Source organism: Oenanthe melanoleuca, unplaced genomic scaffold, assembly GCF_029582105.1.
Source record: "Oenanthe melanoleuca isolate GR-GAL-2019-014 unplaced genomic scaffold, OMel1.0 S150, whole genome shotgun sequence".
NCBI lineage: Eukaryota > Metazoa > Chordata > Aves > Passeriformes > Muscicapidae > Oenanthe > Oenanthe melanoleuca.
Window position 1 is genome coordinate 5022 of NW_026612799.1, and position 20307 is coordinate 25328.

General features: G+C 51.0%; 1 protein-coding gene and 2 pseudogenes across 1 annotated transcript; all 3 read right to left on the minus strand.

Moving 5' to 3' along the window:
• Positions 1 to 1029: 1029 nt before the first annotated feature.
• LOC130266697 (feather keratin Cos1-2-like) lies at positions 1030 to 1456 on the minus strand. The gene has a single exon (XM_056515961.1). It carries the CDS (start codon positions 1413 to 1415, stop codon positions 1119 to 1121), a length of 297 nt encoding a protein of 98 aa, XP_056371936.1. The 5' UTR covers positions 1416 to 1456; the 3' UTR covers positions 1030 to 1118.
• Positions 1457 to 12556: 11100 nt separating this feature from the next.
• On the minus strand, positions 12557 to 13562 carry LOC130266696 (feather keratin Cos1-2-like; annotated as a pseudogene).
• A 5476-nt stretch (positions 13563 to 19038) lies between these two features.
• LOC130266698 (feather keratin Cos1-2-like) lies at positions 19039 to 20044 on the minus strand (annotated as a pseudogene).
• Positions 20045 to 20307: the final 263 nt, after the last annotated feature.

The following is a 20307-nucleotide window of genomic DNA, read 5'->3' on the forward strand; positions in this document are numbered from 1 at the left end:
GCTTTGTGTGCTCTGGAGCAGCTCTGGACCAGAGCTCCCCAGCATCTCCTCAGTGCCATGCCTTGCTATGGCCTGTGGCCCGTGTGCTCAGCCATGAGCAGTGATGTGTGTGGCAGTGTGGCTGTGCCCCAGTGTGTGCGAGTATCTGCACATGCCTGTGCTTGTGCCCTGGTGGGAAGAGCCCCTGAGAGCCTCTGGCCTGGCTGGGGATGGTTGTGCTCAGGGCAGAGCACTTGTGTGCAGCCGCCCTGGCCGTGTGCCTGTGCACGTGTGCCGGGCTCTGTGCGTCTGCCTTCATCTCTGTGCGCACCTGGGCTGGCTGGCAATGTGTCAGTGCCCCTGGCTCTGTGGGCACAGCTGTAGAAATGTTGGACAGCCTTTCCTGCTCAATGATTTGATAGAAGTCCATGTTCTCAGGGTGCAACATGTAGGTTCTGGAGTTTTACTTGGGACACTGGGCCTCCCTGGCTGCTCAGACCACTTCTCCTCCTGTTGGTTATGAAAACCCTGGTCATTGTATCACATGGAGAATTAATTATCTCTGTCCAGACCAGAGAAGTGAAGCCATGACACACTCTGCTTTTCCTTCTTCAGAAAGGCATTGGATTGTTTTTTCTAAAGATGCATCTTCATGGCATTCTTCTAGGTGAGCCAGCACTGTCTGTGGAATGTGTTCTGAGCACCAAGGGAATGGGTACAAAACAAAATCAGCTGCATGTTTTCTCACCCTCTGCTTTCACCAGCTTTTCCTCTGAGCTCACAGGAAGGGTTTCCAGAGAAGGAAGGAAAACTTAGAGGCATCAGTTTGGATGCAAAAACAATTTTATTGAGTTTAAGAAGAAGATGAGGAGGCTCACAGAGGGCACTAAGAGCAGCCAGTACAATGCCAGAGGGATGTCTGTCTGCTTGGCCTGCACAGGTAAGAACAGGTCCCACAGGGCTGGCATTGTGTGGGAGTGAAGGAACAGAGGGAAGGGAAAGAATAGATAGTGCCATAAAGCAACAAAAACCAAACAGCCTAAATATACAACGTTCCAAAGATCCGTCTTCAATTCAGTACCATGTTCTGAGGTCTTTGACTCCAGACCCCAATGTTCCCAAGGGCACTGCCAGCAGATTTAGCAGGGACGGCATCTGCTGCCACCATAGCAGCTGGTGATGCAGGAGAGGTCAAAGCCCCCGGAGCTGATGGGCACTCCACCACAGCTGAGGATGTTGCCAATGGCAGCAGAGGTGGAGGATCCCACGGCAGTGTTCTGTGGGAAGGAGCTGAGGATGGGGCCGGGCAGGGTCACCAGCACAACAGGCGGCTCAATGGCCACGTGGGAGCTCTGGCACTGCCTGACACAGCACTCATTGCAGCTGTTGGCCAGCGGGCAGGGGCCACAGGGCTGGCAGCAAGGGTTGCAGGACATGGCTCGGGGTCACAGGAGCACCTAGGATAGAAGGAAGGGAGAAGCAGAAAGTGAGGACACATGAGGAGCAGCAAACACCCTGCAGCCAAGGCACCTGCTGGCCCACATTGCACTGCCCAGCTCAAAGCCCAGGAGCCACCTGAGCCAAGTCCCAGCCTCCCTCTGTCTGCACAAGACCTTCTCTCCCCTGCCCTCTCCCAGCACAAGCAGCTCCCAGCCCTGGGCTGTGACAGCCCCTGTCAGCTGAGACCTACAGCCAGGAAGGAGCCGGTCTTGAAGCAGCAGCAGCAGAAGCAGCAGCAGGAGAAGAGGTTTCCCACTCACCTGATTCCTGAGGAGGAGGAGGTGAGAGAAGTGGATGAGAGCACAGAGACTTGGGCTGCCTTTTATAGCAGTCCTGCACTGCCTCAGGCCCAGAGGCATGTTAATGGAAGTCATAATTTTGTGACCAGCTCATGTCAAATGTGCACCATGCCAGCTAATGGTAGGGGCTGTGTCCTGGTTTCCTACTTTGCTGCCGTTTCATTTATGGTTTCTGTGCTTGAAAACCTTTTAGTTTTAGGGCCAGGATGAGAGCCTCAAGAATTTCCAGGACATAAACACGTCAGAGGAGGCAGAATGCTGGGATCATGGTCTGGTGGCATTCCATGCAGGCACGTGATACGTCTTGATTCCTCCCTACTGGCTCAGCATTAGGTCAACAGTCCATGTCCATTTCTCCACTTCCTTCCTTCTCTTCCCCTCTCTTGCGTTTTGCTTCTCTCCACCAGACACAGCAAGGACACTTCTCTCAGAAAACTGCTGCCCTACCTCTCTAGGGCTTCAGCCACACGCTGGACTTTCTCACAACATGTTCTTACTGACAATCCTTGGTTGTTATTACGAGCTGTGCTTGGTTGACCTTGGTTGGATGGCCTGCACTATCCAGCCACTCCATCACTTCCATTCTGAGGTGAAACGGAAGAGAATATAGGAAAAAAACAACTAGAATTTTAAGATAATACTATTTGCAAATACATAACCAAAATATTGTGCACACAGTAGTTAACGGGAAGAAACAAAAGAAAGATGCCACTTATTTTATTTTTTTTTTCATCCAACCAGAAATTTCTACCTGGCCAAATCCCAGGAAGCAGGGCTTGAGCAAATGTAGTGGTGTTCCTTGAGGATAAACATTGCAAATTACAAATGCCCAGACTAGTTTCTCCTTTGCTTAGCTGTTGTGTTTAAGTTCATGTCATATGGCATGGAATATCCCTTTTACTCAATTTGGGTCAACTGTCTGATGCACTCCCAGGATCTTGCCGTCCCCCAGCTCCTGATGGGGAAGGGAATGTTGAGAGACAGCGCTGATGCTGTGTGAGCCCTGCTCAGCAGGAGCCAAAGGACTGAGTGTTACCCACACCTTTGTAACACCCAGCACAGAGCACAGCCCTGCCAGGGCTGCTGTGGGGAACATGAACTGCATCTCAGCCAGACCCAACACACCCACGAGCCTTGGCTGGCTCCAGGGGCATCCAGCTCTCTGTGCTTGAGACACACCCATCAGCCCTTATCTCCTAGACTTGTCCACTGGGATGGGACACAGTCTCTTCCTCTCCAGGCCAATGCTACCACTCAGACTGGTGCTGAGTGAGGTGGGCACCAAAACTTACAACAACAAATGAGGGGATGGAACTGAAGGGATCAGGCTACAGATATTGTCTTGCTCTGAGTGATAGCATCGATGTCCTGGGTGGCACTGGGAAAGTCAAGATCTGTGGACTCTTTTTAGTGCTCAAGCAGCAGGACTTCCAGATCGTCCAAGAAAAGGTGTTCCCAGCAATTCTACCCAGGAAAGCAGCACCACATCATTCAGGATCCAAAGGGAAAAACACGGCTCCTCTTTCAAGGAGGAGGTTGGGCAAATTCCGTCTTTGCTGAAGGACCACAAATACCATTTTTCTTTAAGTTATTAATAGTTACATTCACCCCTATCTTAAGCCTGGACCACTCTGTGGCTGTTTGAAATTTTATTCATCCAATTGTTTTTCACACTGTGATGGACCTTCCCTCTTGTGTCAAAGTGCTGAAGTTTTAGGCAGCTGGGGCAGAAGGCAGAAGGAATTGGGATTCAGGGACAGCATTTCACTGGCTCCCTGTTGCGTAAGATAAAACAGGAAAAATCTTACAAATATGAATGCTCAGATTCTGGGAATATAGAAACCATGAACGAAATTGAAATGAAAGCCACTTTTGAGGTACCAATCCTTAGTTACTGAATAAACATGAAACAATAAGATGACCCCTGACTGTCGCTACTCGCGATGTATTTCACTGAAATAACGACACGGACTCCTCTAGCTAGGTGGCTAAAGAAGCGGTTTATTGAACAGGCGGACCACATTCTTATAGTGTGTTCCGCAAACTACAAACAGAACAGCAGTCTAATGGATAATTGAAGAAAACAAAACTTTCTCACAAACCGTGAGAACTGTTTATCATCGAAGCCCAGGTGTTAATCTTGTTATTAATTCCTTTTTATTTTTCCCCAGCGTTATCCCCCTGGGAAAGGCTCAGGCTGGAACTGAGAAACTGTCTCAGCCTGGGAAAACTTTCCCTGCATGAGAGAGAAACTGTCTCAGCCTGGGAGCTTCCCTGCATGAGGAAAAGTTTCAAGCCCTAGCCATTTTCAGTTTGAGGCTTCAATGGCGTCCACAAGTCCCCCTTATAGTTTTTAAAAAAAAAGAAATGAAAGAAGTGCTTGTAGTCCTCCACGGGGGCCCTACGTGGAGGAGAACAAACACCACTCTGGAGATCTGTGGATGCCTGAAGCACTCAGGGAAATCTTCACACCTGGTGCTTTTTGAGAAACTCAGTGCTAACATTGATAGCAAAACCCATCACCATTTTCCAAACTTATAATTTCTTAATATATTTCAAAAGAGCTCATTTAACAATGTACTAAAGCTAAAACATTTCCAAAGAAACAGATGAATGCTCATCCTCTGCTTGCAGAGGGATCGTCTGGCTGGTAATCAGCATATTGTTCAGCATTTGAAGACTGTGCCTCGGCTGCATTCTGTCCCTGATGTCGCAGGTCAGGGCGGACACACCTTGCAGGCAGGCAGTGCACCCCAGTATCTGTTGAGATGCAAGCATACCCACTTCCCCAAACGATGAGGCAGGCATGTATCATCTGCAGCCTGTAAGAAAGTGAAATAACTCACAAAAACAAGATTATTAGAATCTTGTGGCACAGTAAGGTGATTGAAGGTATACAAAACTTTTCCCAATCGGCTGTGTGGTTCTTCACCAGCCTACTCCCCTTTTCTGTTTATATAAAAAACTTTTTGACCAAATTCAAAAGTACCTGAGAAAATTGTTGGAATGCCATTGTGACTGCCTTCAGCTCAATTATCTGAGCAGAACCTGTCTCATGGCCTTCCAGCGATTGCAAACCAGACTCATCCTGCCAGGTAACTGGCCAATGATACCTGTAGGATGTAAATCCGGAGTGCTGATAAACACAGAGATATCAATGGAAGAATCCACTCGGTATACCTGGTGAGTAAAAAGAGCTTGCTGCAGCCTGCTGCAGTGTGTCAGGCTAATTGGCAAAACTTTCAATTGATATCTCTGTCCCAGAATTTGCAGGCACTGTAAAAACATGAATTTTGGTCTGTCCTCAGGGCACAAGGGGATTGTGGAAAAGCCATCCTTCAAATCAATGACCAAAATGGTCACAAATTGACAAAGGGCTATCTACTTAATTTTTGGTGGGGGCCACTATTTCTGCCAAACAGGGGTATCAGTCAACCACTGTAAAGGCATCATAAAATAATTTTTGCCCTTCATTTCAGTGACCCCAATTAAAAATTTGCTTCCATGCGCACACCCCAGGCTGCCAACACATCCCGTCCCCAGAGGTTGATAGGGGCTGCAGTGATGTAGGGTCGGACTGTAGCCGTCTGCCCTTCCATATTTTTAATCAGCACAGGCCTCTGACTGATGAAGGTCTGTGTTGTGCCTCCCAAGCCTGCAATGGCTTGGCCAAGAGGGGTCAGTGGCCATGTGGGAGGCCAAGCAGAAAGAGAAATCACCGTTACATCTGCCCCGGTATCAATCAAACCTCTGAGTTGAACCTGAGATGGGGTGGCACCTGAGAGGGTCAAAGTGCACATCATCTGTGGGCGCTGATCGGAGATATTCATTGTCCAAAAGACTTGTGGCGGTCCTGTGGATCCGAAACCACCGTCTTTGCGATCTCGTTGATCTACCCTGAGAACAGATGAATGAAAAGGCACAAGTTGAGCAATTCGAGTTCCTGCCGGAATAGTGACAGGGGGAGAAGGCGTAGAAACCATAGCATATATTCGACCCGTGAAGTCAGCATCAATAACTCCAGGGTGAACAAAGATTCCCTGAAGTGTGGCACTAGACCTTCCTATGAGTAGTGCACTCAGCCCCTGGCCCAGAGGCCCAGTGGCATTCAGAGGAACCTTGTGTACCCTGTCAGAGTCTAAGATGACTGTGTCTGAGGTGTATACATCCACGCCGGCTTAGCCACGGGTGCTGGCTGCATGCTGCCTGAGGAAACCTGTGTCATTGCCAGATTCTGGGGTACTGCTTGTATCTGCGCGCTGTACCCCGCAGCGCTCGTCTTTTCGTTTCCCTGGCTAAAAAAAGGTTTCTTTGATTTGCATTGGTTTGCATAATGACCTGGCTTTTTGCATTTTGCACACAAAAAGGTAGGCCTATTAGCCTGTTCCTGATTTGGCTTCTTGCCAGGTTTTCTCTGTTTCTGATGATGCCACATAGCAGCTGCCAAAGTAGAGATCTGATGATCTATAGTTCCTACCTTAGCACATGCCTGTACCATATCAGTCAGTGAAGGATCCCCTGGCAAGGCCTGTATAATTTTAGCACAATCTGCATTAGCATTGTCTCTGGCTAGCTGCTTACACAACAACTGCCTGAGAACATCATCCTCAACCTGCTTTTCCAGGGCTGCTGCCACCTTCTCAACAAATTGCAAAAATGGCTCAGTGGGACCCTGAGTAATTTTCACATATCTCGGCTTAGGAGCTGCAGCCTCTATTGTTTTTAAAATTGCTGCAAAACCTACTTTTTGGCATTGCTCAAGAATCAGAGGGTCCCAGGTGGCCTGCAGGTCAGGGCTGGCAAAGCGAAACTGACCCAGCAGGACTTCCCGACCCACAGCATGCCTGGGATCCTCTCGAGACCGTCCTATATTATCTGCAGCAGCCCGGTCAGCCATCTGTGTCCAGGTATCTTCAAACACTCTGAACTGCACAGGCTGAAACAGCACCTGGGCTATATGTCTAATATCATAGGGTGCTAGTAAATCTGTATTCAGCACTCTAAGAATTTGCATGACCTGAGTAGAACCAAGCCCATATCGTGCTACTTTATCTTGCGAATCCTGCACCACCCGCCAGGCAATCGGATCGTGCCTGTCCTGTTGCCCTGTCTGTGGGACTCCTTTGAAAACAGGAAAAACCTGAGCCCCTCCCGTCCCGTGGGCATCCTCGTCACTGCTCTGTGACAGTCCGTCCCCCGGGACCGGGGAGAGCTCCGCAGGGTCATCCTGGCCATTTCCCTCCATTCGGAGAGCCCCTCCCCTCGGCATTCCCACCTTCTCTAAGAGGTCCCAATCCCCCTTTTCCAATGCTCCCATCCTGACCGTTTCCCAAAACCTGTGGGGATTTCTGCCACGCCTGCTGGTCGATACGAGACCACGCCTCCGGCGGGAGGGGTGCAGGTCGCCGGCATCCGCGGCGCCGGACCGGAGCGATGGCGGCGATCCGTGCCGGCCGGGAGACATCACGGAAGCCGCTGGCACTGCTGAAGATGCGGGAACGGTGGCACCGGCCGTCGTCAGCGCGGCAGGACGCGGCCGTACCGACAAGCGGGGGGGTAACATCGTCCCGGAGAGATCGGCGGGGGAACCCGGAACTTCTGGGATCGTGGAACTGAATGTCGACCACCGCTCAGGGGGCGGCACTGCCGCCCGCGCGGCCGGCGGTGTCTGCTGCCCTGTCCCTGGGGGCGGGCCCGCAGACGGTACGGGGCCCACCCCCACGGTCGGGCCGCCCGCGATCCGCCGCGATTCCGTGGAAGTGTCAGCCGCGTAAGGTAGCAATGCCGCGTGAAAAGCCGCCGACCGACCTGTTGCGGCCGCCACGAGTAACTGCTCAACAACATCGATCGGGATAACAGGCGTTTGGGCCGCTTCTGCCGGCAATGGAGGGGCGGTGGGTGTGGTGACGTCAGCGAGTGACTGTCTCTGTTCCCGTTGCAATCCCGCCCCCCTGGGGATGAATGCCTCGACGTGCTGCGGAGCGACTGGGGGGGGTCTTCCCGCGCTGCTGGTGCTTTGTTCGTCTAAAAAGTCTTTTGATCGAGGGCCCGGAACGTAGTCATTAAACAACAAACGCTTCGCCCTCGGGGGTCTTTGGGGGGGGCAACTCCGACTGCGGGGATTTTTCCGGGTACCAGTCAAACTCGTCCCCGCTTTGTCCTGTTTCGCTCCATTCAGAGCCTGATTCCCCCTCCATCAATTTTACATTGATGGTCCCCCAGGTTTTTATTATAGGGACAGCTGAGGGTTCCCCTTCACATATAGCTTCATACAATCGGTTTCCTAATTCTCGCCAAGCTTTCTCAGAAAAAGCCACTCCTTCGTTCTCAGGGAATCCTCTTTCTTTTGCCCACTCTAATAAAGTTACCAAGTCCTGGTCTGGGATTGGGGCATCCAAGCCTTCAAGAACGTCCCTCCATAAGGAAAGTATGGTTCGTTCTTGCTTAGATTGCTGATTCCCCATCATCCCGGAATTTCCCACCTAGCCGCTATGCTGGGAGGGAGGGGGGAAAGCGCAGTACCTCTCTCGCCGGGAAGGAGAACAGTCCGCGGCTCTCCCCGTCCGGACTTGATCGGCGCTCGGCTCTGTGGGTCTGCGGGATCTCTTGGCCTGGCGCTGCCGGGGCTCCGCGGGCTGCGGGACTTCGCTCGCCGATCCGAGGCTCCAAAGCCGAACCCGATCGCGCTGCTCCGACGAAAGGCGATCTCGGTGGAACCTCCAAATGTCGCTACTCGCGATGAATTTCGCTAAAATAACGACACGGACTCCTCTAGCTAGGTGGCTAAAGAAACGGTTTATTGAATGGCGGACCATATTCTTATAGTGTGTTCCACAAACTACAAACAGAACAGCAGTCTATTGGATAATTGAAGAAAACAAAACTTTCTCACAAACCGTGAGAACTGTTTATCATCGAAGCACAAGTGATTAATCTTGTTATTAATTCCTTTTTATTTTTCCCCAGCGTTATCACCCTGGGAAAGGCTCAGGCTGGAACTGAGAAACTGTCTCAGCCTGGGAAAACTTTCTCTGCATGAGACAGAAACTGTCTCAGCCTGGGAGCTTCCCTGCATGAGAAAAGTTTCAAGCCCTAGCCATTTTCAGTTTGAGGCTTCAATGGCGTCCACACCTGACGGTAATCCCCTCTTAATAGAGCAATGCCCTCTGCCACACAGCAAGACCAAAGGTTACAGAAAGACTTGCCAGGGTCCAAGAACTAGTGCTTAGAGTTTAAAATGTAACAGACTATGCTAATATAAGGATTTCTATAGGCTGTATGTAAATGCTATAGAAGTTGTATATTGTATTACATTGGTTAGTAGAAATTAGAATATTCATCATAGAAGAAGATTTATTGTATTGTAAACGGGAAATCACTGTCTTCTTTTCTCCTCTTCACTCTTTACTCTCTCCTTTTGCTCTCTTGTCCCTCTTCTCTCTCTCTCCCTGCTTTTATCTCTTTTTGTCCTGCTCTGGGGCTGTGCCGGGCAGCCCCTAGCAGCGTCTTTTATAATAAACTGCAACTGTAAGCTTTAGCTTCAACAGAGCACTTGAGTTTTGTCCAGGACTTTCTAATCCACCAAAAAGACTCCCGCAGCTCCACCCATGTATGACAAAGACAGCTCCAACAGCATCCAAAAAAAATATAAAGGTTGCCTGCAGCTCTTTCATCCTGTGTTTGAAGAAGCACAATCTGTACAGGAACAATGCTGGTGGTATGAGAGGCTTGGAGACCCTCTCACAGACCAACTCTGGCACAGCAGCAAAGACGAGCTGTGCCAGCAAGGACTGAACCTAAGGAGGAAAATGCTCCCACTTGTGCATCTCTGCCCAAGCGTTGCTTCAACCTCCCCATGGTGTGAGATATGGGAAAAAAATTTACTCTTTCTTTCCACCATGGTTTGGTGGTTATTTCAGTGGGGTGACTGTGTCAACTCATTTTGGATGCAAAGGGATCTAAAGATCATTTTTATTTCATTTTCAAATACACCGGCTCCCCAGAAAAGAGGCATTGACTGCATCCACCAAATCAAGTGGCTCAAATTCCTGAGCAACCTTGCCTTGAAGACTTCATGGAATGACAAATATATAATTTCTCGGGGCACCTTTTTCCAGTGCCTCACCACCCTCATTGTCAGGGATGTCATTGTCAGCTCCAATGGAAAAGGCACATGGAAAACCCGTAGAAATCAGTCTCACTCTCTGCTTTTTCATGGCACTCCTGAGGAGACTGCAAGAGTTGTCCCAGAATGAAGGAGAAATACAAGACCCAGGGTTGAATGCAAAATAAATTTATTGAGTCTAAAGAAGAAAAGCAGCTAGGTGACAGACAGCACTGGGAGCAAGCACAAAGATGCAAAGGGCGTGTCCAGCAGCCTGGGCTGCAGATAGAGAGAGGAATAGAGGGGGAGCAGACAGTCCCACTGGGCTGGCACTGGGTGGTGGGGAATGGAAAGGAAGGGAAGAGAGACGAGAGAGCAGGAGAAGGAAGTAGTAACCAAAAAGCTTAAATCGAATGTTGCAAAACTATATCTTCATTCCAGCAGTGGGCTCTGAGACTTTGGAGGTGCTTGCCCAAGGATGTTGGCAGCAGCATCTTTAGCAGGGACGACAACATCTTTCACCACAACCGCGGGTGATGCAGGAGATGTCAAAGCCCCCGGAGCTGATGGGCACTCCCTCAGAGCTGAGGATGCTGCCAACGGCAGCGGAGGTGGAGGATCCCACCACGGTGTTCTGTGGGAAGGAGCTGAGGATGGGGCCGGGCAGGGTCACCAGCACAACAGGCGGCTCAATGGCCACGTGGGAGCTCTGGCACTGCCTGACACAGCACTCATTGCAGCTGCTGGCCAGCGGGCAGGGGCCGCATGGCTGGCAGCAGGAGTTGCAGGGCTGGCACTGCTGGCACTTCTCAGGGCAGGACATGTCTGGAGCCTGGCGCTGCAGCTGGCACACAGGGCAGGGAGCAAGCAGAGCACACGCACACCTCAGACACAGCCCGCAAGGCACCCCAAACCACACAAAGCCCTGCTGCCTGCCCAGCTCCAGGCTGTGCAGGCCCAAACTGGGCATCCTTTGCCTGAGCCCAGCACGCTCCTTCCCAGCTCAGCCAGGCCCAGCCGTGCTCCTGCCTGGGCTCCAGGAAAATCAGCACCTCAGCCCAGCCCCAGCCTCTGCCCACAACACACGGTCTCCCCTCTGCCCACACCACCACCATGGCAGAACATTCCCAGAAGAGCAAGGGGCAGGAAGAAGGGCTGGAAAGCTCAATGCAGTTCCAGACAGGGAGGAGGAGAAAGGGGCTTGCAACTCACCTGGTTGCCAAGGAGAAGGAGGTGACAGAAGTGGTTGACAGAGCCACAAGTTAGGCTGCCTTTTATCCTGGCCCCACAGTGCCTCAGGGCCCACAGTTCATACTGCTTGAGTGACGATATTCCTGCATGATCCCAAATGAACTGGAAACATCTCTGGGAATGGTATGCCATGAGTTGGTTTTTCCCCTGTACAATGACTTTGCATTTCCTGTCTTACATCATATCCATTCCCTCAAAAACACTTCTTCTGAATGCTGGTATGGGAGATTCCAGGTTTCCTGGGGGCAAGGATGTGTCAGTGTGGGCAGAAGAAATGAACTAAATGCAGAAGGGATCCAACGGATATCAGGTGATGTTAGCCTGGGACACTGTGGTGGACATTTATAATGCTGCCAGATTCTTGTAAATCCTCCTGACTGCATTGTCCTCATCTGCTCCACGACCTTCCAGTCATTTGCCCAGCACCAAATGGCCTCACAATATGCTTTGTCTTTTTAATGATCCTTCTTTGCCTTCCTCCTTTACCCTGCACGCACCTTGAGCCTGGTGTAGCTCTGCTGCCTGAGCATGAGTCCTGCTTTGTGTGCTCTGGAGCAGCTCTGGACCAGAGCTCCCCAGCATCTCCTCAGTGCCATGCCTTGCTATGGCCTGTGGCCCGTGTGCTCAGCCATGAGCAGTGATGTGTGTGGCAGTGTGGCTGTGCCCCAGTGTGTGCGAGTATCTGCACATGCCTGTGCTTGTGCCCTGGTGGGAAGAGCCCCTGAGAGCCTCTGGCCTGGCTGGGGATGGTTGTGCTCAGGGCAGAGCACTTGTGTGCAGCCGCCCTGGCCGTGTGCCTGTGCACGTGTGCCGGGCTCTGTGCGTCTGCCTTCATCTCTGTGCGCACCTGGGCATGGCTGGCAATGTGTCAGTGCCCCTGGCTCTGTGGGCACAGCTGTAGAAATGTTGGACAGCCTTTCCTGCTCAATGATTTGATAGAAGTCCATGTTCTCAGGGTGCAACATGTAGGTTCTGGAGTTTTACTTGGGACACTGGGCCTCCCTGGCTGCTCAGACCACTTCTCCTCCAGTTGGTCAGGAAAACCCTGGTCATGGTTTCACATAGAGAATGAAATTATCTCTGCCCTGACCAGACAAGTGAAGCTATTACACACTCTGCTTTTCCTTCTTCAGAAAGGCATTGGATTGTTTTTTCTAAAGATGCATCTTCATGGCATTCTTCTAGGTGAGCCAGCACTGTCTGTGGAATGTGTTTTGAGCACCAAGGGAATGGGTACAAAACAAAATCAGCTGCATGTTTTCTCACCCTCTGCTTTCACCAGCTTTTCCCCTGATCTCACAGGAAGAGTTCCCACAGAAGGTAGGAAAACTTAGAGGCATCAGTTTGGATGCGTAAACAATTTTATTGAGTTTAAGAAGTACATCAGGAGGCTCACAGAGGGCTCTAAGAGCAGCCACTACAATGCAGGAGGGATGTCTGTCTGCTTGGCCTGCAGAGGTAAGAAGTACAACAGGTCCCACAGGGCTGGCATTGTGTGGGAGTGAAGGAACAGAGGGAAGGGAAAGAATAGATAGTGCCATAAAGCAACAAAAACCAAACAGCCTAAATATACAACGTTCCAAAGATCCGTCTTCAATTCAGTACCATGTTCTGAGGTCTTTGACTCCAGACCCCAATGTTCCCAAGGGCACTGCCAGCAGATTTAGCAGGGACGGCATCTGCTGCCACCATAGCAGCTGGTGATGCAGGAGAGGTCAAAGCCCCCGGAGCTGATGGGCACTCCACCACAGCTGAGGATGTTGCCAATGGCAGCAGAGGTGGAGGATCCCACGGCAGTGTTCTGTGGGAAGGAGCTGAGGATGGGGCCGGGCAGGGTCACCAACACAACAGGCGGCTCAATGGCCACGTGGGAGCTCTGGCACTGCCTGACACAGCACTCATTGCAGCTGTTGGCCAGCGGGCAGGGGCCACAGGGCTGGCAGCAAGGGTTGCAGGACATGGCTCGGGGTCACAGGAGCACCTAGGATAGAAGGAAAGGAGAAGCAGAAAGTGAGGACACATGAGGAGCAGCACTGCACCCAAACACCCTGCAGCCCAGGCACCTGCTGGCCCACATTGCACTGCCCAGCTCAAAGCCCAGGAGCCACCTGAGCCAAGTCCCAGCCTCCCTCTGTCTGCACAAGACCTTCTCTCCCCTGCCCTCTCCCAGCACAAGCAGCTCCCAGCCCTGGGCTGTGACAGCCCCTGTCAGCTGAGACCTACAGCCAGGAAGGAGACGGTCTTGAAGCAGCAGCAGCAGAAGCAGCAGCAGGAGAAGAGGTTTCCCACTCACCTGATTCCTGAGGAGGAGGAGGTGAGAGAAGTGGATGAGAGCACAGAGACTTGGGCTGCCTTTTATAGCAGTCCTGCACTGCCTCAGGCCCAGAGGCATGTTAATGGAAGTCATAATTTTGTGACCAGCTCATGTCAAATGTGCACCATGCCAGCTAATGGTAGGGGCTGTGTCCTGGTTTCCTACTTTGCTGCTTTTTCATTTATGGTTTCTGTGTTTGAAAAACCTTTTAGTTTTAGGGCCAGGATGAGAGCCTCAAGAATTTCCAGGACATAAACACGTCAGAGGAGGCAGAATGCTGGGATCATGGTCTGGTGGCATTCCATGCAGGCACGTGATACGTCTTGATTCCTCCCTACTGGCTCAGCATTAGGTCAACAGTCCATGCCCATTTCTCCACTTCCTTCCTTCTCTTCCTCTCTCTTGCGTTTTGCTTCCCTCCACCAGACACAGCAAGGACACTTCTCTCAGAAAACTGCTGCCCTACCTCTCTAGGGCTTCAGCCACACGCTGGACTTTCTCACAACATGTTCTTACTGACAATCCTTGGTTGTTATTACGAGCTGTGCTTGGTTGACCTTGGTTGGATGGCCTGCACTATCCTGCCACTCCATCACTTCCATTCTGAGGTGAAACGGAAGAGAATATAGGAAAAAAACAACTAGAATTTTAAGATAATACTATTTGCAAATACATAACCAAAATATTGTGCACACAGTAGTTAAACAGGAAGAAGACAAAAGAAAGATGCCACTTATTTTATTTTTTTTTCATCCAACCAGAAATTTCTACCTGGCCAAATCCCAGGAAGCAGGGCTTGAGCAAATGTAGTGGTGTTCCTTGAGGATAAACATTGCAAATTACAAATGCCCAGACTAGTTTCTCCTTTGCTTAGCTGTTGTGTTTAAGTTCATGTCATATGGCATGGAATATCCCTTTTACTCAATATGGGTCAACTGTCTGATGCACTCCCAGGATCTTGCCGTCCCCCAGCTCCTGATGGGGAAGGGAATGTTGAGAGACAGCGCTGATGCTGTGTGAGCCCTGCTCAGCAGGAGCCAAAGGACTGAGTGTTACCCACACCTTTGTAACACCCAGCACAGAGCACAGCCCTGCCAGGGCTGCTGTGGGGAACATGAACTGCATCTCAGCCAGACCCAACACACCCACGAGCCTTGGCTGGCTCCAGGGGCATCCAGCTCTCTGTGCTTGAGACACACCCATCAGCCCTTATCTCCTAGACTTGTCCACTGGGATGGGACACAGTCTCTCCTCTCCAGGCCAATGCTACCACTCAGACTGGTGCTGAGTGAGGTGGGCACCAAAACTTACAACAAAAAATGAGGGGATGGAACTGAAGGGATCAGGCTACAGATATTGTCTTGCTCTGAGTGATAGCATCGATGTCCTGGGTGGCACTGGGAAAGTCAAGATCTGTGGACTCTTTTTAGTGCTCAAGCAGCAGGACTTCCAGATCGTCCAAGAAAAGGTGTTCCCAGCAATTCTACCCAGGAAAGCAGCACCACATCATTCAGGATCCAAAGGGAAAAACACGGCTCCTCTTTCAAGGAGGAGGTTGGGCAAATTCCGTCTTTGCTGAAGGACCACAAATACCATTTTTCTTTAAGTTATTAATAATTACATTCACCCCTATCTTAAGCCTGGACCACTCTGTGGCTGTTTGAAATTTTATTCATCCAATTGTTTTTCACACTGTGATGGACCTTCCCTCTTGTGTCAAAGTGCTGAAGTTTGGCAGCTGGGGCAGAAGGCAGAAGGAATTGGGATTCAGGGACAGCATTTCACTGGCTCCCTGTTGCGTAAGATAAAACAGGAAAAATCTTACAAATATGAATGCTCAGATTCTGGGAATATAGAAACCATGAACGAAATTGAAATGAAAGCCACTTTTGAGGTACCAATCCTTAGTTACTGAATAAGCATGAAACAATAGGATGACCCCTGAAGGTAATCCCCTCTTAATAGAGCAATGCCCTCTGCCACACAGCAAGACCAAAGGTTACAGAAAGACTTGCCAGGGTCCAAGAACTAGTGCTTAGAGTTTAAAATGTAACAGGCTATGCTAATATAAGGATTTCTATAGGCTGTATGTAAATGCTATAGAAGTTGTATATTGTATTACATTGGTTAGTAGAAATTAGAATATTCATCATAGAAGAAGATTTATTGTATTGTAAACGGGAAATCACTGTCTTCTTTTCTCCTCTTCTCTCTTTACTCTCTCTTTCTGCTCCCTTGTCCCTCTTCTCTCTCTCTCTCCCTGCCTTTTATCTCTTTTTGTCCTGCTCTGGGGCTGTGCCGGGCAGCCCCTAGCAGCGTCTTTTATAATAAACTGCAACTGTAAGCTTTAGCTTCAACAGGGCACTTGAGTTTTGTCCAGGACCTTCTAATCCCACCAAAAAGACTCCCGCAGCTCCACCCATGTATGACAAAGACAGCTCCAACAGCATCCAAAAAAAATATGAAAGGTTGCCTGCAGCTCTTTCATCCTGTGTTTGAAGAAGCACAATCTGTACAGGAACAATGCTGGTGGTATGAGAGGCTTGGAGACCCTCTCACAGACCAACTCTGGCACAGCAGCAAAGACGAGCTGTGCCAGCAAGGACTGAACCTAAGGAGGAAAATGCTCCCACTTGTGCATCTCTGCCCAAGCGTTGCTTCAACCTCCCCATGGTGTGAGATATGGGAAAAAAATTTACTCTTTCTTTCCACCATGGTTTGGTGGTTATTTCAGTGGGGTGACTGTGTCAACTCATTTTGGATGCAAAGGGATCTAAAGATCATTTTTATTTCATTTTCAAATACACCGGCTCCCCAGAAAAGAGGCATTGACTGCATCCACCAAATCAAGTGGCTCAAATTCCTGAGCAACCTTGCCTTGAAGACTTCATGGAATGACAAATATATAATTTCTCGGGGCACCTTTTTCCAGTGCCTCACCACCCTCATTGTCAGGGATGTCATTGTCAGCTCCAATGGAAAAGGCACATGGAAAACCCGTAGAAATCAGTCTCACTCTCTGCTTTTTCATGGCACTCCTGAGGAGACTGCAAGAGTTGTCCCAGAATGAAGGAGAAATACAAGACCCAGGGTTGAATGCAAAATAACTTTATTGAGTCTAAAGAAGAAAAGCAGCTAGGTGACAGACAGCACTGGGAGCAAGCACAAAGATGCAAAGGGCGTGTCCAGCAGCCTGGGCTGCAGATAGAGAGAGGAATAGAGGGGGAGCAGACAGTCCCACATGGCTGGCACTGGGTGGTGGGGAATGGAAAGGAAGGGAAGAGAGACGAGAGAGCAGGAGAAGGAAGTAGTAACCAAAAAGCTTAAATCGAATGTTGCCAAAACTATATCTTCATTCCAGCAGTGGGCTCTGAGACTTTGGAGGTGCTTGCCCAAGGATGTTGGCAGCAGCATCTTTAGCAGGGACGACAACATCTTTCACCACAACCGCGGGTGATGCAGGAGATGTCAAAGCCCCCGGAGCTGATGGGCACTCCCTCAGAGCTGAGGATGCTGCCAACGGCAGCGGAGGTGGAGGATCCCACCACGGTGTTCTGTGGGAAGGAGCTGAGGATGGGGCCGGGCAGGGTCACCAGCACAACAGGCGGCTCAATGGCCACGTGGGAGCTCTGGCACTGCCTGACACAGCACTCATTGCAGCTGCTGGCCAGCGGGCAGGGGCCACAGGGCTGGCAGCAGGAGTTGCAGGGCTGGCACTGCTGGCACTTCTCAGGGCAGGACATGTCTGGAGCCTGGCGCTGCAGCTGGCACACAGGGCAGGGAGCAAGCAGAGCACACGCACACCTCAGACACAGCCCGCAAGGCACCCCAAACCACACAAAGCCCTGCTGCCTGCCCAGCTCCAGGCTGTGCAGGCCCAAACTGGGCATCCTTTGCCTGAGCCCAGCACGCTCCTTCCCAGCTCAGCCAGGCCCAGCCGTGCTCCTGCCTGGGCTCCATGAAAATCAGCACCTCAGCCCAGCCCCAGCCTCTGCCCACAACACACGGTCTCCCCTCTGCCCACACCACCACCATGGCAGAACATTCCCAGAAGAGCAAGGGGCAGGAAGAAGGGCTGGAAAGCTCAATGCAGTTCCAGACAGGGAGGAGGAGAAAGGGGCTTGCAACTCACCTGGTTGCCAAGGAGAAAGAGGTGACAGAAGTGGTTGACAGAGCCACAAGTTAGGCTGCCTTTTATCCTGGCCCCACAGTGCCTCAGGGCCCACAGTTCATGACTGCTTGAGTGACGATATTCCTGCATGATCCCAAATGAATGGAAACATCTCTGGGAATGGTATGCCATGAGTTGGTTTTTCCCTCTACAATGACTTTGCATTTCCTGTCTTACATCATATCCATTCCCTCAAAAACACTTCTTCTGAATGCTGGTATGGGAGATTCCAGGTTTCCTGGGGGCAAGGATGTGTCAGTGTGGGCAGAAGAAATGAACGAAATGCAGAAGGGATCCAACGGATATCAGGTGATGTTAGCCTGGGACACTGTGGTGGACATTTATAATGCTGCCAGATTCTTGTAAATCCTCCTGACTGCATTGTCCTCATCTGCTCCACGACCTTCCAGTCATTTGCCCAGCACCAAATGGCCTCACAATATGCTTTGTCTTTTTAATGATCCTTCTTTGCCTTCCTCCTTTACCCTGCACGCACCTTGAGCCTGGTGTAGCTCTGCTGCCTGAGCATGATGTCCTGCTTTGTGTGCTCTGGAGCAGCTCTGGACCAGAGCTCCCCAGCATCTCCTCAGTGCCATGCCTTGCTATGGCCTGTGGCCCGTGTGCTCAGCCATGAGCAGTGATGTGTGTGGCAGTGTGGCTGTGCCCCAGTGTGTGCGAGTATCTGCACATGCCTGTGCTTGTGCCCTGGTGGGAAGAGCCCCTGAGAGCCTCTGGCCTGGCTGGGGATGGTTGTGCTCAGGGCAGAGCACTTGTGTGCAACCGCCCTGGCCGTGTGCCTGTGCACGTGTGCCGGGCTCTGTGCGTCTGCCTTCATCTCTGTGCGCACCGGGCAGGCTGGCAATGTGTCAGTGCCCCTGGCTCTGTGGGCACAGCTGTAGAAATGTTGGACAGCCTTTCCTGCTCAATGATTTGATAGAAGTCCATGTTCTCAGGGTGCAACATGTAGGTTCTGGAGTTTTACTTGGGACACTGGGCCTCCCTGGCTGCTCAGACCACTTCTCCTCCAGTTGGTCAGGAAAACCCTGGTCATGGTTTCACATAGAGAATGAAATTATCTCTGCCCTGACCAGACAAGTGAAGCTATTACACACTCTGCTTTTCCTTCTTCAGAAAGGCATTGGATTGTTTTTTCTAAAGATGCATCTTCATGGCATTCTTCTAGGTGAGCCAGCACTGTCTGTGGAATGTGTTTTGAGCACCAAGGGAATGGGTACAAAACAAAATCAGCTGCATGTTTTCTCACCCTCTGCTTTCACCAGCTTTTCCCCTGATCTCACAGGAAGAGTTCCACAGAAGGAAGGAAAACTTAGAGGCATGAGTTTGGATGCGTAAACAATTTTATTGAGTTTAAGAAGTACATCAGGAGGCTCACAGAGGGCTCTAAGAGCAGCCACTACAATGCAGGAGGGATGTCTGTCTGCTTGGCCTGCAGAGGTAAGAAGTACAACAGGTCCCACAGGGCTGGCATTGTGTGGGAGTGAAGGAACAGAGGGAAGGGAAAGAATAGATAGTGCCATAAAGCAACAAAAACCAAACAGCCTAAATATACAACGTTCCAAAGATCCGTCTTCAATTCAGTACCATGTTCTGAGGTCTTTGACTCCAGACCCCAATGTTCCCAAGGGCACTGCCAGCAGATTTAGCAGGGACGGCATCTGCTGCCACCATAGCAGCTGGTGATGCAGGAGAGGTCAAAGCCCCCGGAGCTGATGGGCACTCCACCACAGCTGAGGATGTTGCCAATGGCAGCAGAGGTGGAGGATCCCACGGCAGTGTTCTGTGGGAAGGAGCTGAGGATGGGGCCGGGCAGGGTCACCAACACAACAGGCGGCTCAATGGCCACGTGGGAGCTCTGGCACTGCCTGACACAGCACTCATTGCAGCTGTTGGCCAGCGGGCAGGGGCCACAGGGCTGGCAGCAAGGGTTGCAGGACATGGCTCGGGGTCACAGGAGCACCTAGGATAGAAGGAAAGGAGAAGCAGAAAGTGAGGACACATGAGGAGCAGCACTGCACCCAAACACCCTGCAGCCCAGGCACCTGCTGGCCCACATTGCACTGCCCAGCTCAAAGCCCAGGAGCCACCTGAGCCAAGTCCCAGCCTCCCTCTGTCTGCACAAGACCTTCTCTCCCCTGCCCTCTCCCAGCACAAGCAGCTCCCAGCCCTGGGCTGTGACAGCCCCTGTCAGCTGAGACCTACAGCCAGGAAGGAGACGGTCTTGAAGCAGCAGCAGCAGAAGCAGCAGCAGGAGAAGAGGTTTCCCACTCACCTGATTCCTGAGGAGGAGGAGGTGAGAGAAGTGGATGAGAGCACAGAGACTTGGGCTGCCTTTTATAGCAGTCCTGCACTGCCTCAGGCCCAGAGGCATGTTAATGGAAGTCATAATTTTGTGACCAGCTCATGTCAAATGTGCACCATGCCAGCTAATGGTAGGGGCTGTGTCCTGGTTTCCTACTTTGCTGCTTTTTCATTTATGGTTTCTGTGTTTGAAAAACCTTTTAGTTTTAGGGCCAGGATGAGAGCCTCAAGAATTTCCAGGACATAAACACGTCAGAGGAGGCAGAATGCTGGGATCATGGTCTGGTGGCATTCCATGCAGGCACGTGATACGTCTTGATTCCTCCCTACTGGGTCAGCATTAGGTCAACAGTCCATGCCCATTTCTCCA

What these genes read in the sequence shown, in the direction of transcription:
- LOC130266697 (XM_056515961.1), bottom strand. Translation starts at nt 1,415, where the DNA reads ATGTCCTGCAACCCTTGCTGCCAGCCCTGTGGCCCCTGCCCGCTGGCC.